At 43.0% G+C, this 17,191-nt stretch overlaps 1 protein-coding gene across 1 annotated transcript; it reads right to left on the reverse strand.

Moving 5' to 3' along the window:
• Positions 1-4,267: 4,267 nt before the first annotated feature.
• Positions 4,268-5,340, reverse strand: LOC115760900. Its single transcript, XM_030702467.1, has 3 exons — positions 5,286-5,340; positions 4,393-4,630; positions 4,268-4,338 (listed from the first exon to the last, which is right to left on the reverse strand). The coding sequence occupies exons 1-3, from the start codon at positions 5,313-5,315 to the stop codon at positions 4,301-4,303; spliced, it is 306 nt and encodes a 101-aa protein (XP_030558327.1). The 5' UTR covers positions 5,316-5,340; the 3' UTR covers positions 4,268-4,300.
• Between the last annotated feature and the right edge of the window lie 11,851 nt (positions 5,341-17,191).

Below are 17,191 nucleotides of genomic sequence, written 5' to 3' on the forward strand. Positions count from 1 at the left end.
TATATTTGTAATCGTCTGCGTGTCATTGCAATTTCTCGATGTGTACTTGATGTCAAAGTTATTAAAATTGTGTTATATCAAGCTCGAGTGTGTTTTATTTAAATTTTGGACACACACACACGCGCACACACACCACAACAGCCGCCATGTTGTTTGGGCAGTTTGATTGTTTGCACTCAACGCAAAATTGACAAACTTTTCATGCCCCGTCAACCGCACGCACGTTGCCAAATGCTAGCGCATTCAAAGGCCAAAGTTCAAGTGCACATGTCAACTGTGTATGTAGCTCCGTTTCGGATTCGGAGTCCGATTCGTATACGCTGCAAAAGGGGCAACTGTGTGGCAACAGCGCTGCGTCTGTGTCATGGAGATGGATTACGCATTGGCATTATCAACACCGGAACAGGCAAAAGCCGACAAATGGCCCAGAAATTGCTGTTGCTTCCAATGACAAACAACCATCAGCAGGCGGCAGGCACCACGCGCCCTAAAACAACAACAGCTAAAAAAAATCGATACATCATGCAATACTCGTATTACACAGGCTGCCAGTAGTATTCGAGTACTCGCACTCGCACTCGCACTCACACTCGTATTCATACTCTATTCAAGTTATTTTGTGATTGTTTTGCTATTCCTAACATTGTCAATGCAGCTGCTTGCAACATTGTTGCAAAAGCCGCTACCAAATGCTGAACTTATCAGGTGCCAGCAGTTGCCACCGACAAACAAAAAACCCACTAAACCTTTTACAGTTAACAATTGCAGCGTACTCTTCTACAATCCAATAATAGTTTACAAAAGGCTGCCAGGCAAATTTTTAAATATTTTTCAGATTAATCTTTGAAAGTGCTCATCTCGTATTCATGCCCGACATCAGTCTGACTCTCAAAGCGTAGAACATATAGATTTTTCACACTTTAAGCTGTCGAGAGGGAAGTTTCAACAAAGTTTACCTTTAAAACGGTAAAGGAAACAGATTCTCGCATTGTGCACGTCCCATGGTAAACATAGAACAAATATTAAATAAAAAGAAAGAGGATTAAACAACGAGAAACAGAGAAAAAGCATTCATGTGTCACAATCAAGCTAGCCTCTCGACAATCTTGCGTCATGCATAAATATTTGCCAACACTTTTAATTTCCTGCCATCTCAAGGATATGCTCATAATCAATAGCTCTGGTCAGTTATATACGAGAAAAAGGTAGATTATATAGCAACAACATGAGCAACATCTAAACACACTATCGAAAGTAATTGTCGCCTCTGCCAAATGTTGAGTGAAGGTCAACATAAAATCCTTATAAATGGATTAATTAATTAATCCTTATGTCATTTACATTAATAAATAAAACTAGTAGCTTAAAAATATTTAGCTGAGCCCTGTTTTTAGTTTAGTTTATTGTATATGTTCAAGACTCAAGACCTTCAATCAGACAAATATTAAATTAAAAAAGTGGCGAATAACATGCATTCATCATAAAGTTATTAATTCTTCTCAATGAATGCTTGCATATATTTATTCTTTTTTTTCTTCAACCATATGGCCCCGTTTTGCCGTAAACTATAGTAAAAACCATTAAATTCGCAACATTTTTTAAATAACTCTCTCAGGTTTTTGGCATATGCATAATTCATATGGCTAACAAAAAAAATGCTGTTTGAAAAATCAATCAATAACTGTGCGTAGCACCTGACAATAGTAACTCATGTAGATTTCCGTGAATCCAATAAGCCTCGTCATAAGCCACAGCCGCAGGGCATAAAGGCCACAAAGCCCAATGATTCAAATATGCAACAGCATATGTGTGTGTACATTTGTGTGTGTGTGTGTGTGGGTGTGCGTGTTTGTTGCATGTGTAAATATGCGTATGTCTTTATTAGCCACTACACATTATTAATAAACTTTCGAGTGGCCACTCACACAGGCCGCAAGGGAAGTGGCTAATATGCCACATGAGTGGCGGCACGCTGTTTGCTTGGGCAACATTTTGAAGCCTGCTCGAATTGTTTAAAAAACTTTGCAAGCAATTCGAAGGGTATTAAAAGTAGTTAAATGGCTGATTAAAAACGCTGTGAAAAGAGCTGGCAAAAACTTGGCTGCCAAAAACTTGGATGGCTACGTATCTATAAGATACTTTCAGTAGACATACTTAAAGCTACTTTACTGGGTTGGAACGTGGGTGTGTGTGTGCAAATAACACTCACTGGCTGCCAGGACTGTAAGTACATCAGAACATAGTGGCATGCCGCTGTGTGAACGTGTGTAGGTGTGTGTGTTAAGCAAAGTTGTAATTGAATTGCAGCGAACGTGCGCAAATTGCTTGAAATGATTAAGAGCTTATGGCGCTGTATTAGTTCCAAGGACTAAAACGACTTAGAGCAGGCAATTAAAAGCAACGTTCCGCGCGCCAATCGACCAGGCCAAAAGGCAGTTAGTTCTAGAGACACAAAGCCAAAGCTTTGATTACATTGATAGCCGCAGCTCAGATAAAGAAAATGAGACAGCAGCTGCGGGCGCCGCACAAAAGTATGCTATAGTTTTTGAGTGGGTGTGTGTTGGTGTGTATGTATTTTTTTGTGTGTGTTAACTGCAGTTGTAGCAGCGCTCGCTGAATGTGCCCCCAAGCAGTCATAATGGCATCACTATCAACAACAACGACAACCGCTGAAACGCGTTTATTAAAGCGCTGCAGGTAAAAAAAAACAGCTCGTAAAACGCGCAAAACATAAAAAGTAAATTTACGACCACACTGTGTGCTTGCGTGTGTGTGTGTGTGTGTGTTTGTGTTTTGAGTGTGGCAACAAACTCATTTTGAAGTTGTTGACACCGCATAGGTAGCCAAGCACTTGTCACCTTTGTAGCCAGCACCACAGAAGCTGCACACAAAGCACCACCCGACAAGTTGGACCTGGCTGAAGTCTTTGCATATTGCGGTCAAGTGCACTTTTCAATGCCTTTGAAACTTGCGCCACATTTCGCTGCTGCAGGGCAACGCTGAATGGCAACCAAACAGGCAGCCTGGCAGCACGCAGGACTTCAGCCTGCCACTTAAGTGCAAGCAAAAGATAGCAATCAAACATAGCAGCCGCACTAATTGCACCGACAAAATATGCGTTAATTAAGAAAAATATTTAGAGATAGTCAGGCTATTCAAATCAGAATACCCTGGAAAGTGTCCAATTCTAGGATATGCGAATTGGCTGCTACTCAACAGAGCTCAATTCCAGTTTATGCAAATAGACTGGTACTGGGAAAGAGCCTAATTTCAAGCTGTGCGAATAGACTGATAGTGGAAAGCTTGCAATTCCGGGGTATTCGAATATACTGAGAAAGCGCTCCATTCTAGGAAATTCTTGTAACCTGACCTACAGGCTTGCGAAAGAATATTTAACAATTTATAGCTCTGTCACTTTTGGTAAAAGTTCTCAACTATATTTGTGTAGTATTGTAAGCTGCCCGAATGTGTAAGCTGTTAGTGTTGTTAAAGCAGAAGTTGGCCAATTCTATGAGGTAGAAATAGTCTTATAGATATACAACTCTTAATTTATAGCACTTTGCAATTTGCTTAAAGTACTACAATAATATTGTTATGTTAAATGAATTATACTCTGATATTGCAAACGTATTTACATAGTAGAGAAGGTTGTATTAAAACTCACCTGTATTAATTGTAATCAAGTAGCAAGCTCCATTAAATTATTCATTCTATGTTATTTATAAGACATCTCAAGAGTTTTAAGCTGTAGCTATAATAATAATAATATGAACTAAATAGAGAATGTCCCGTATAACATGTCGTTACCTGCTTAGAGTCTAATCAAATACCAGAATGCGTCAAATCTTATCATCCACCTTTCAGTTTGCACGTGCGTGTTTTTTAAGTTTGTGTGTCCATGTGCAGCGCTTCTTCTGCTCCTCGTGGCACGCTGACAACTTGAGTAAAATGGCAAAAAGGACACGTACGTAATGAACACCAACACGTACGCAGCAGCGACAACGTTTGGGGCTTAAAGTTTCAGCTGCCCAACTTGCACATGCTCCAATCCCTTCGGCTAAGCAGCACCAACAAAAGCACGGAGAAAAAACTAAAACTTGCTGCAAACTTTGCAGCATCAATTGTTTCTTCCTTTTTTTTTTGTGTTGCTTGGTACAGGCGTCGCTCGGAAATAGGCATTTTCCTGAAATTGAAATCCGGTAATAATTTTCTGTAAGCATTATTTAGCTTACAACTAACTTAGATAAATTATAGCAATTTTCGTGCTGTTCTGTGCGTTAATCACAAATCCGTCAATCGATCAATCAGTCAGTCCGTACAGCTTTACAGCACGCAATCCTAAATGTTTACACTAAAATAATAAGTCTAATACAAACAGAACTTTTAACAAACCTGTTTGAAACGTGGATGTTGCATTTATCGAGCGACGACTGTAGCTGTTGCCAGTCAGGCAGCTCCTGCTGCTGTTCCTGCTGCTCGAAGGGCGTTGGGGCACGTTGGTGTTGTCGAAGTGGGTTGTGCAGCCGGCGTGACGCACAGCGGAAGTTGCTGTCGACTGTTGCATTTTTGGATCTGGGCAGCAAGTTTTTGCGACTTGCTGTTGTTGTTGTTGCTGATGTTTTTGTTGCTGCTACAAGTGCAGTTTGCTTAATTTTTATGCAACATGCATATGTATATGTGTGTGTGTGTGTGTGTGTGTGTGAGCTTGTTGGTTTTACATATTTACTTGACAAACACTTGCGAAAACGCGGCATTTGCTATCGCTCGCTGGCAGCCAGGCAACTACCGTGCATCTCCTTTCCATTCCGCCCACCCCCCCCCCCCCCCCCCCCCCCCCTTCACCATACGCACAAGTTTGGCGCACTTGGCCCAAAAGTTTTTCGCCTAGCTGCGGCCTTGGCTAAGTTCAGCCACTGACATTGTGACTTCCGTGCCCAGCACGAAACGCAGCAGAGGACCCTCTAGCCACGCCTCCACCCTTGCCTCCCGCGAACCGTACCATCGCACTCAGAGACCCTGGGCTCCTTCAAGTCGCGATAAATGAACATGAAATTGAAATTTAATGTAGCGCAGCCGCATTCTGCAGTATGATTTGCACATGGAGTGCTGCGAGGAGGTGGCGGGGGTGCGGGGGCGAGCGGAATGGCTGCGGGCGGTGGGGCAAGCAATACAAATTGTGCCACAATGCACTTTGGTGCCGCGGGCTAGCGGCAACTGACAAAAGCCGCAGATTGCAAGGATCCAACGAGCAGCAATTTGCGCGTCCAACCTGGCCAGAGGCTTACACATTTTCCATTGCCCAACTCTCCTTGCATGGTGTCTGAATTCCCAATGTAATTGTTGCAAAAATTAATTAAATTCAAGTTGCTTTTAAATGTTTTCAATGGTTTTTCACTTGCACGTCGCTTTAATTGACCACTTGTATTATCACTAGTGTGACCAGTTAACGCGATCATTTAAATACCTCCATCAAATACTTTAAATACCAAAGAAGCTTCTGCTCGCTTTACAGAGCTGTTAACTTAAAGAGCAGGTGCAGTTCTAGCAAAATGAATTAGCTGTAGGTGAGCATTTTACATCTGACTGTTAATAACATTGAGCATCTAGAGTTGATCTATTTGTACTGTTAACAGTAAAGCTATTATTAGACGAATGCTTTAGCGCTATAATCAGAGTGGCCAGTTAGCAGCTGTTAATTATCAAATTGATTAAATTAAAGCTCGCAAATGTAGCAAACTGGCGTACATACATATTTAAAATTATATATATTAATAAAATGCCGCACAAAATATGAAATCACAGCCAAGCCCCAAACAGTTGTTTACTTGACATTTCTGTCGAATGTTTGTCCTTTTTTTTTATGTTTTCCTCTTCCTAGTTGCGTTCAGTTTCATTTTTCGAGCGTGTTTTATCTGTCGCTGACTTTTCGGATTTGCAGATACCATGTTGCATGTTCTGGCAACATTTGCGCCAACTCCACGCCCTTTTCACGCGCCATGCCCACCAAAAAGTGTTTTTTGCCTTTCATTTTGGCGTTTTGCTTCGTTTGCCTTCGCCCTGTGTTTGCGTGTTTGTTACACTTTCTTCTTTTGTTCGCTTCGCCCTGAAAAATCTACACGCGCTGCCTATGCGCGTGTGTGTGTGCGTATGTGTGTGTGTGTGTGGTGTTTACCTTTGAAAGTGAAAACACAGCCTCCCTCTGCTCGCGCCTGGCACAATCGCGGCTGGCTACGTCACGAAGCGCGCTCTTATACGCGCACGGCGCACTCTTATACGGCACATGACGTATACGCAACGTGTGCTGTAGAGTTGCCAATTACTATTGCATTCGCCGGCTCTCATACGCACACACATACTTACGCACGCACACGTATACACAGACATGCACGCGTCGTTTTTATTCATGAGACTTGCCTTTTTTTTAATTATTTTTAATTTTTTCTCTATTCTGTAACAAGTTGCCTTTATTATAAACTCCTTTCCATTAGTCCTGGCCGAGCTCATTTATTCTTTTTGCCGCATCTGCCCGTTGCCCTCAGCTGTGCAGTGAAAGCAAATGAAATAAAATTCGAGTTAACCAACAAAAAAGACAATTTAGGCTGCTCTGGGAACTAATGCCCGACTCGGAGATACCCAGTAACGGAGCAAGCATTGTCAGCTGTGCTTCTTATGCTGTTATGCTGTTGACCCCTCACTCTGGGATTAATTTGCGTGTTCATAGTCCAAACTTTCTGAATTCTTGAGGACTTAAATATGCCAGACAAAAGTTTGTACATACCAAAGCTCAGGCTGGGGATACCACGAAGTGAAATATTCTTGTTTTTTGATGTTTCAATGGTTCTTGTAAGCTCCGAACTGGAAACGTTCATGACAGACGGACCTGGCCAGCTTATACATTATCCGGCTCCATCCGCAGATGCCATCTTCCGCCTGTTACATATATGTGCACCATGCAATTATACCCCTTGTTGACCATATTCAAGCGGGTAAAATACGGCACAGCTCGCCTTAAAATGCGGCACACACAATCGTAGCCTTCCTAATGAACCGCGAATGTTCTCCGCGCCCCCAACCTGAACACGCCCCCTGTGCCCCAGTTATGTGCTCGCTTCCGTTCCGCCTGCCACTAGTCGGGAGGGCGTTAATTAGCGGCTATCATATTTCTGGGCGACTGCAGCATGAACGAAAAAACCTGTTGAGGCCAGCGGCTGCCACCTAGTGTGGCAATGGGCGTTGGACTTGGGGCGTGGGATGTGGGGCGTGGCTGGCCAAGGCTGCACTCGTTTATTGGAATTTATTGCGCGTTGTATGCCGTTTTGGCCGCGGGCCGGGCTGCTGGCAACTGGCAACTGGCAACTGGCAACTGGCGGCGACATGCAATCGAAATGAGCGCACGCCAACTGCGCTGGCATTTCCGGACCCATTCCGGACGTGGCAGGTCAGTCGCTGGGCCCGTGGCCCGTTGCGTGCCATTTGGCCAAAAGCTGTCATTTTATTGTTAGCCAAATACAAATCAGAGTGTGCTAATTACAGTCAACAGCAGCTCCTTTGTGGGCGTGCCACGTGGCATGCAAAAGGCACAAAGTTGACACCACGATCGCCCCACCCCCCCAGCCCTCTCCACCATCAAACTTAAAATGGGGCGTATCGCTTTGTTGACGCCTAATTCCTTTTGATTGCAGTGCAAAGTGTGAAATTAAAATTCAGCGCATGCTAAATGCTTTGACACTTGTCCGGGTTAGTTAACATCCAGATAAACCTCCCACCCGCCCCGTCCCGCACCGCTCCTCTGCCTTTGACTCACAGTGTATCTCTATCTTTGGCTTCGCATCTGTGTGGCAGGCTGTTTGTCCGGCATTTTGGCCAGCGTTTTGTTAATTTTTGGCACGTTTCGAGTTGGCGTCGCTTTGTGCCTCCGCATTGCATTTATCTCTTCATTTTTGGCAACACGTTTTAGCATGTGCCAAACGACAGCCAGACAAACAGTGCGACAGACGTGAGATACGAACTGACTAACGGTCACATGGCTTGCCAAAGCAAAGGCTTTGGCTACACTCAAATAAATTAAATATAAGTACAACACGTTTTATGAAACAATAAAAGTGCAGCAGTCGGTACTTGTATTTGTGAGAATCGCAAAGAAAGGCGATTAGCGTTTTATCGGAAAACGGGCATTTTGAAAGGCATTTCTCCTGCACGGATAGGCAGGGAATGAGAAATGGAGAGAGGAAGTGTAAGCGAGAGCAAAAGATAGAAATGGAGAGAGGAAGTGTAAGCGAGAGCAAAAGATAGAATGACACTGACACACGGGGAGACAGGGTAGACTCGCTCACCGCTGACAGCATGAAAATCGCATAGAGAGGCATCAATTTTATATGTAGTTCGTAGAAATTTATATTTATTTTACGCTCACGCCTTTCTGGGCGTAAAAAGACCATTAAGAGGCATTTGATATAATGAATCGCTAAAAATTTTCCATTAAATTAAATGCAAAGTGTTTGCTTTAATTTTAATGCGGGTTCAGTAAACCGCAATTGCTGCACACTGGCGAGCGCTTGTCATCAATTAAACAGCAGCAGCAGGCAGCACACAATTTTTACAAGCCCTCTTACAATGCTCTCAGCACAGCAATTACACATGCACAGCAAGAGAGGAGGTGGGGTAGGACGAGAGACTCGCCTACAGGTACAAAACGTGTTCGCATGTTGCAAAGCTGTCGAAAAGGACCAAAATGTCAACTGAAACTGTGGCAAACTGTGGCACTGGGTGGAACTGTTTCCTATCCTGTATCCCGTCCTGGCCCAATATATCAAATGTCAGTTGAGCTTTGGCAGCATTTGAAATGTCCACGTGGCCCGTTTGTGTCCAGACGCTGCTCACGGATGCATGCGGCCCGCCAGGACACATAAATTTTATCTGCAAGCGGCCGTGTGATTGTGATGAATGCTAGCCGAGCAAAATGGACACAAACTGAATGTGAAAGGGAGAGCGAGCGAGCGAGAGAAAGAGAGAGAGAGAGAGAGAGAGAGAGAGAAGGAGATAGACACGCATGAGTGTGTTAGGCAAACAAATAGACGCAAAATCCCAAATTAATTTGCAGCGTCTGACCAATCGGCCAGGTCAGTTGAAGAGAGTCCGCCCAGACTGTGGCCAAGCAGAGGTAAGCGCAAGTGTTGGTAAATGTGTTGCCAAGTGTTGGATTTCTTGCACAATCAGCAGGCCCAACTAATGGCACGGCATATATCAGCAGCCGTCGTCTGGGTTCGGGCCAGGCCAAAATACCTTCATTATTAAAGAGAGCGTGTTGGGTGGAATAGAAGGCGGGGGCCTGAAATTGTAACGAAATCATTTGATGTTTTTTATGCCAAAGCATTTAATATCAATTTTCAGCTTAAACATGCAACAGACGCCGCCGTAACATGAACCGGAAAGGCCTCTGCGCTTTGGACGTTGCCTGGTTGTGGCTTGCCACGACGCTTGCCATGTTTCGTGCCACATGCTTGCATGGCATATTTATACCCTGTACTAACTAGAAATGTGTACAAATAAATGGTGGGCTTATTTTATACAAAATGTATGAAACTTGGCAGAGGACTGTAACTGCTAAACCTTATATTGCTTATTTGCCTTACGATAAATATCGATTTTAAAAAGAGGTTTTCCATGCAAAACTCGAGACAACAAATTTTGTACGTAGATACCCGTATGGTATACACAGATCAAGAATACTTCGCTTTCCTTCAAAACCTAAAGATATATTTCGCATTTGCAAACATTTGGATAATATATTCTGGGTTGCAGATCAAACGATAGGGAAAAGGAAATAGCAGACATATTTTAGGGTATTTATTAGTCGTGCAATCCCGTCTGGAGCACTGCTACTTGTTAGAATTAGAGTCTTGCCTGCGAATTACATAAGCAGACTGGCGTGGGGGGGAGGACGAAGTGCGGCAGCTAAGCCTCAAGTGCTGGCGTGTCCGCGCTAATCGCTGGCTTTGTAGCCTCCGTATATATATATATATATATATATATATATATATATAGTTGCATTTAACAGTTACAGTTAATGTGGCCAACTTTGGTGGCGACTCCTGACGCGCTGTGCTAAATATTTGCATTTCGTGTGGCTAATCGTAGCTGTTGCTGCCGCTGGAAACAATGTCTGCTCCAATTGTTGCCGACGCCGATTTGCATTTTTTCCTTTTTGTATAAATTTAAACATGCTGCCACGCCCCTGTATATAGGGGGCATGCATGCATGCCGCACGCCGCATGCCGCATGCCACATGCACCGATAATAGCTCACTTTGCATACAAATTACAGATGGCCAAAAATGAAATGCAAAAACTGTGCCACGCCCCGTGTCAAAGTTGGCAATAAATTTGTTATAGACGCCAGCCTCGGCGACAACTATGAGCGTCCTTTCAATAAACTCGAACGCGTGCTTGGGCCCAGCCGGAGAGGTCACCCCCTTTCCCTTCCCTTTCAATGGGTAGCACCTTTACGTAAATTCATTTTACAAGGCAATAAATAACAGACTGGCCTGGCCCACGCCCAGACCATGATTAACATGCGGCCGTAGCTTGAAAGGATTGTCTACGGTTAAAGCGCTTTTAACTTAAGCAAGGGGCGTGTGGTAGAGGGCGAAGGCGCTGAAGCCGCCTGGCGGTGTCTGCATATAAAGCCGCATTTATGCGAGCCTTCCCATTGATTTTATTAAGCAGGGCGCCGCCGGCGTACTACGCACTCAAGAAGCGCGCGCTGCCACAAATGGGAATTTCAATTTAACACCCCGCACCAGGTCCAGCCCCAAGGGGAGGCACAGGATAGCCTATGATAAATTGTGTGCGAAAGAGCCAGAGCCGGGGCGTCGATACAAAGAGTTATGAACACGACTTGACCTCAATGGACATTTAAATATAAATCAAATGCTCGAAATAAAGCCCAGGACATTCTTGGCATGTTGTGTAAACGACGGCGACTCCTGGCCCAAGGTCAATGCGAGTTGAGATTTCTGTTGGGCCAATTTTGTTCCTGTTGCGCCACACACAACACCCATTGCCCAACCGCCAGCCAACAGTTCATATCGAACTGTCTGTCTGATTTTATTAACATAAGCGCTTGGGTAAGAGAAAGCTGCTCGGATTTGATGAATTGACGGGAGCAGCGGCAGCAGCAGCAAGCAAAACAAATACGTATCCAAAAAATCTCCGCATACGAAACCAAATATACGAATAAATAGCAAATGCGATTTCTTTGTTTTTGTGCAGGACGCAGGAGGCAGCCGTTCGTCTGATAAATGGGTTTCACGTGGCGCATGATAAATGTTAATTCGCCATCAAAGCCAACCGGCTGCCGACTCAGTTAAACATCTTCGACAGCCCTAACGCCGAATTCATGATATCAGCCGTACAGTAGCCATGCCCACATATGTTGCCGCCCTGTCGATATATGTTAGCTTATCGCAGTCATTCCTTGCACAGCCGTCTCAAACAATCAATGAAGTTGCTTAATGCAGGCCCAGCGTTATTGCAACACAGTCAACAATGCTGCAGCCAGCTGGCAATGAGCAATCGAAGTTGCAAGTAACGAGTAACAACAGCTGAAACTGCATTTAGCCATTTACTATTCTATAACAGCGAGAAGATAAATGTAACGATTAGCGAGTGACAACATGTTAATAGCTATTGGGCATTATAGCTATACAAAAGATTGATGTACAGAATACATAAGTAAACATTAACAGCGAGAAGACATAGTAACGAGTAACCAACACGCTATAAGATGTTCAGTTATTGTGTATTACAGCTATACAAAAGACAGATGCACAAAATAGACGAGTAACGAGTAACAGCACTACATCATGACCTTTGCAAAGCAACGATAACCGAGTAACACGTGAAACCCTAAATAAATATTCACTAGTTGTTGAAGAATTGCATTTATCGATTCGCGTTTACATAACAGGAATGAACAAAACGCGGAAGCTTAAATACACAGCGAGAAGATACAAGTAACGAAAGACAACATCTAAACAAATATTCACTCGCTGTTTAAAAATTACATTTAACTCTCGGTAGATACAAGTAACGAGTTCCGAGTAATAAAACAATGCTAGCTTTTTGCTGTCTTATTCCGGAAGATAAGGAAATGAGCGAGACGCCATCTTCAACAAAAAAGTAACCTCTCAACAGTCTATAGTGGTCCTAGAGCTCGCAATTAAACTAAAAACTAGTAGCTACTCTTAGCTGAAAAATCAAATAAACAGCGTGTGCGCAACAACTACAGTTGCAGCTAAAGAGAATAATGATTAGCAAAAAACAAACAGTTTTTACGAGCAGCAACTAAATTTCTTGAACCCTTAATAAGAATAACCCGACAGCTCTTATCCTCATATCGCATTATGCATAAATCAGCAGACTTAATTGATTTCTCGATCACGTAGCGTGCGCATCGCTGGTTCGATAAGTGCACACTCGTACAAACAATATGTCAAAATCCATTTAATGCTCGCAACTGTAAGCAGCTTTTAGTTAGAAGTTTAATTTTCTCTTGCTTTGATTTACGCAAACTAAAAGGCACTTCACAATGTGCTTGCCCTCCAACCACTCTCGACAGGGACAGAATCTGCAGTAAGTTACGTGGGCGGAATGCACGCTTATACAAACACACACACACACACACACAAACACACACACACACACACACACAACAAACGTACAGAAGGCAACTGTTGGCTTTTTATCCATCGCACTCGTATTTACACAGGTTTCATTGAGTTACCTTTAAGTTAAGAGCTACTCGTTACTTGCCACTTGCTACTCGCTACTCGCTACTTTGTGCGTTGTTCGCAGGCGAGCTGAGAAAACATTTCGAGCATGAGCTGTGTGTGTATTGCCTGTTGTGTCAGCTGTTCGAGATTTTGTTTTTTTTTTTTTTTTTTTTGGATGCAACTTTTAGGTGCTTGGCCCGAATGAAAAAGCGTTGATTGTTAGCACAAGGACTGGCACACCCTACACCAGCTCAGCCCGTCGTCGATCCCTCTTTTTTGAAGCAGCTTAAAATTCAATTGCAGCTAAACTTGATGCCGAAAATCAACTTGCATGTGTCTCTCTGCCCCAAAGTGCTGGAGCGTGCACATAGCCCACTTGATGCCATTGAAAAGGTCACTCAGTCAGTCAGTCAGTCAGTCAGTCAGTCGCCCAGTCAATCTGTCGGTCAGTCAGGCGAGCTGCTGCTACTGGTTGACAGCCCCCTGAAGGATGGCTGGCAAATTGCACAGCTGTGGCCACGACTTGAGCTGACCATTTTATTTATTAAAATATTTATTTAAATGCATGCAGATGCTGTCGCAAATGTTTTCATGACGCTGCCAGCAATGAAAACAAAAGCTAGCAAATGGAAATAATAAAAACTGAAAAGTTCTTGTTATTGTTGTTGTTGCGCGGTCTGCATATAAAAATGTCAGACACGTTGCAGAAACTAAAACAAAACACAAACACAACAACAGACAAATGGCCAGGCTAAGTCCAAATGAACACAAAAAACGGCAGCTGAAGTGACACGCCCACGCCCACACACACAACAACACACACACACACACACACACACACAACCACTCATACATGTACGACCATAAAAAGTCACTCAAGTGGTATTAAACGTACCGCCAAGTGCACCGGTCGAGCGCCCCAGCAAGACGCAACAGAACGGAAACGCACACCGAATGGCGCTCTAGAGATAGCCAACACACACACTGCCACACACACCCACCTACAGACACACACACACACAAAAGGTTAAAACTGCCTACACTTGTGGCTGGCTGACCGGGCATTCATATGTGTATTGGGTCGCATTCCAACATTCTAACTAACTGACTCACTGGGCAGCGGCAACAATAATAGAGAATAACACAAGAATCGCAAAGGAATAAGAAAATCAAAAGCAAGAGTTGTTCTAAAAATAAGCTCCGATCTAAATGCCCTAACAGTCATATTGAAATAGCATACAACATTTATTATTACCTTATTCCGAATGAAAATGCGCCTAGTTCGGAAAGAGTTTTTAAGTAAATTTAATAAATTAAATTAAGTTAAGTAAAAATTCGATTTTGGAATTTTGGAATAAATATATTACTATTTTAATTTAAGAGCCTTTATAGAAGATTTCATATTTTCAAATATTCTTCCAATAAAAATATTATATATTAAATATTTATTTAGCGGCTTACTTTTGCTGCATCTTGTTTATTTATTTATTATTTTTGCTTGCACATGGATTAATATTTTTTAAAAAATATTTTTCTGGTATTTATACCTTTATTTGTTGTTAACTGCCCAGTCGCTTGATTGACGCTGTTTGCTAGGCATTGGCACAAAGTACAGGGTTCAAACGTGAAGACAAAAAAATAAACAAAAAAAAATGAAAATAATTGTTAAATGTCAAAATGTTGCATGTCGCGCGACAAAGGTTGGCTAACCGTTTGCAAAGATTACAAAAGTGGCAAAAAATCCGGGCCGTTTCGAACGGTTCGGAATTGACTTTTTCTTTTTGCGCTGGCGCGTAATTTTTGATTGAAACTGAGTGGCTTTACCTTTTCTTTTTGCTAGAGTGTGTGTATGTGTGTGTGTGTGTGTGTGTGTGTGTGCTGCTGACCCAAGCTTGTTTATTTGGAGTGTTCGTCTGTCAAAGGCATTATGAATTTTTTACACTTAACTGCCAGAAAAAAAGAAAAAGAAAGCCCAAAAAGGTGCCCAGCTGTTGCTTCTGGCCGTGCTCCACAATCGGGCCGGGCGCGCGGTCGGACATAATTTTATTGTGCAGCAAATGGAAAATGCAAAAAAATAAAGAAATATATATATATATATATATATATATATATATATATATATATATATATATATATATATATATATATATATATATTAACTGGCCGCCAAAAGTAATAAGCGAAAAGGGTTTATATATTTTGGGGCAACGCAGCTGGGGCAAGGACAGCGCTTAAAGGAATTAAAACCGTAGCGAAAGTGAAACCAAAGCTGAGCAACAGTTGAAGTCAACCAATTGGAAGGAGGGATGAGCTGTGCGTGCTTAGACGAAAATGAATTTAACAAATTTTTTAAGCCAGTTCTCCTTTGATTGTGGCACTCGCAGTGTGGCAAGCGGCACAAAGTTCAGCTTCTGTTGAACAACAAACTAATCAGAAATGACGGCGCGCACTTTAACAATTTCGCTTGGGGAAATTCAGTTTGTGGCAGCAACAGCAGGAGGCATGCAGCATAAACTTTTACCAGCTCATAAAACGCTCAGAAACAAGCGCACAAAAATCGAACGCACATCAAAATTGCACTTGTGTGAGTGGGGTCAAGGGGTCTGGCCACTGCTTTGGGGCATGGACTGTGCATGGATTGATTTCGTGCGGTGTATGTGTGTGTGTGTGTGTGCGTGTTTGTGTGCGTGTGTTTGTGACCTTTGCGAGTGCAAGGGCCAAGCGTTTTGTGCAAACAAATGAAAATCGAAACGCAAAGCGATGAAAATCCAAAGTTACGGCACTTTGACGGCGGCTGTAAAAAGATTAAACTTGCCAGTGCTTAGAAGGCAGCCGCCAAAACCCCGGAGGGGCAACAGGGGCAGCCCCCGCCCCCCATCCCACCACGCACTGACAGTTTAAGTTTTTGTAGCATACATTTGAGCGCGCAATGTTTTATAATTTTTTATCACTTTGCCAAATTGCGCGGCCATAAAACAAAAGCAACTGTAGCCGTGTTTGTTATTGTTGTTGTTGCTGTTGCTGCTGCGGAACGTGTTCCAATTAAACGTAACGCACCACGCCCACCACCCAATGTATATGCCCCTGTGACATGCAGTAGTTAATTTAAATGAAATTCGCAGCATCGCACGTGATGCATGCAAATATGGTAAATAAAAATTACAAGTCATAAAAAAATCGAATCGTGTGGAGTTGCCGTTGACGTTTTTGCTGCTGGAGTCGCTGCTGGAGTTCAAGCCTAGAAAAAAAGGCATATGGGAATGTTGCAGGCGGATATAAGCGACTGCATAATACCCTCTAACAGTTTAAAATAAGCTTAAAACAAGAATTTGCCAAGGTAAAACATGAATTGAACTTAAGAGGAGCTTAACATTTGCATTTGAGTCAGCAAGGACAGAGGTGGGTGTGCCCAGCATATATTTATAGCTAAAATATGTTTTGAATCGATCTTGAGAGCAGCTTATCATATGCTTTTAAAGGGGCGTGGCAAGAGATGGTTGTAGCCAGCATATATTTGACTCGATCTTTACATAAGGACTTAGATTAGATGTAGCCTTTAGCTCATCAAAACCAATATACTCCCTTCACTTTGCGGGCGAGTATTGAAAAAACCTGCTGTTATTTGGCAGCTGCCACGCCCATAGCACGCATGTGCAGCCAATAAAAAAAAGGCAGCAAACGCAGCGGCACTTTGGCAAATTGTTCACTTTAATTTTGCACAACATTTTTGCACTTTATCGTTGACGTTATAATGTGCCAGCTTGAATTAAAATGTTGCATTTTATGTGAACCGATGAACCTTACCACCAACTACCCTGCAGCCCACCCCCACCCCTAACCGCACCCGCAACCCCAGCTCTGCAGCTCTTGCTGTGCTAATTGAAAGGCGTCGCCGCTGCGTGACATGCAAAATGTTCGCATTTGATTCAATTAGCTAAGCAAATGCATACCGCCAGCCGCAATAAGGGGGAATATGGCGGGGGAGGCGCTGGGCGTGGCAGTCATTTGTCCTGTAATTTGTAGGCTTTCACTTTCACCAACCAAAGGTTAATTGCGACTGCTGCAAATCAACGAATTTTATTATGTAATCAGGCGTTGTGGGGATATACTCGTGAGAGCAAGTCATAAACTTCTACGGCAAACGCAACACTCAAACAGCAAACACATACACACACACAGATACACACTCAAACAACACAAACTCACATTCACACACACACTCCCATTCACACTCACTCACATGCATTTTAATCACATAAAACTCACTTACAGTCGCAACATTTTGTGTTCATTGTATTTGCCTGTGTGTGTGTGTGTAAGTGTATGTGTGTGTGTGTGTGTGTGTGTGTGTGTGTGTGTGTGTGTGTGTGTGTGTGTGTGTGTGTGTGTGTGTGTGTGTGTGTGTGTGTGTGTGTGTGT

The sequence above is a fragment of the Drosophila novamexicana genome, unplaced genomic scaffold, assembly GCF_003285875.2.
Source record: "Drosophila novamexicana strain 15010-1031.04,08,12 unplaced genomic scaffold, DnovRS2.1 tig00000462-arrow-pilon, whole genome shotgun sequence".
Classification (NCBI taxonomy): domain Eukaryota; kingdom Metazoa; phylum Arthropoda; class Insecta; order Diptera; family Drosophilidae; genus Drosophila; species Drosophila novamexicana.

Bases quoted from the DNA above. Each gene is read 5' to 3' on its own strand.
- LOC115760900 (XM_030702467.1), bottom strand. From the start codon at position 5,315: ATGCAAGGAGAGTTGGGCAATGGAAAATGT. The intron at 4,631-5,285 runs GTAAGCCTCTGG...CTGCACTTGTAG, and splicing joins AGTTGGGCAATGGAAAATGT to CAGCAACAAAAACATCAGCA. The intron at 4,339-4,392 runs GTTTGTTAAAAG...GTAAACATTTAG, and splicing joins AACATCCACGTTTCAAACAG to GATTGCGTGCTGTAAAGCTG.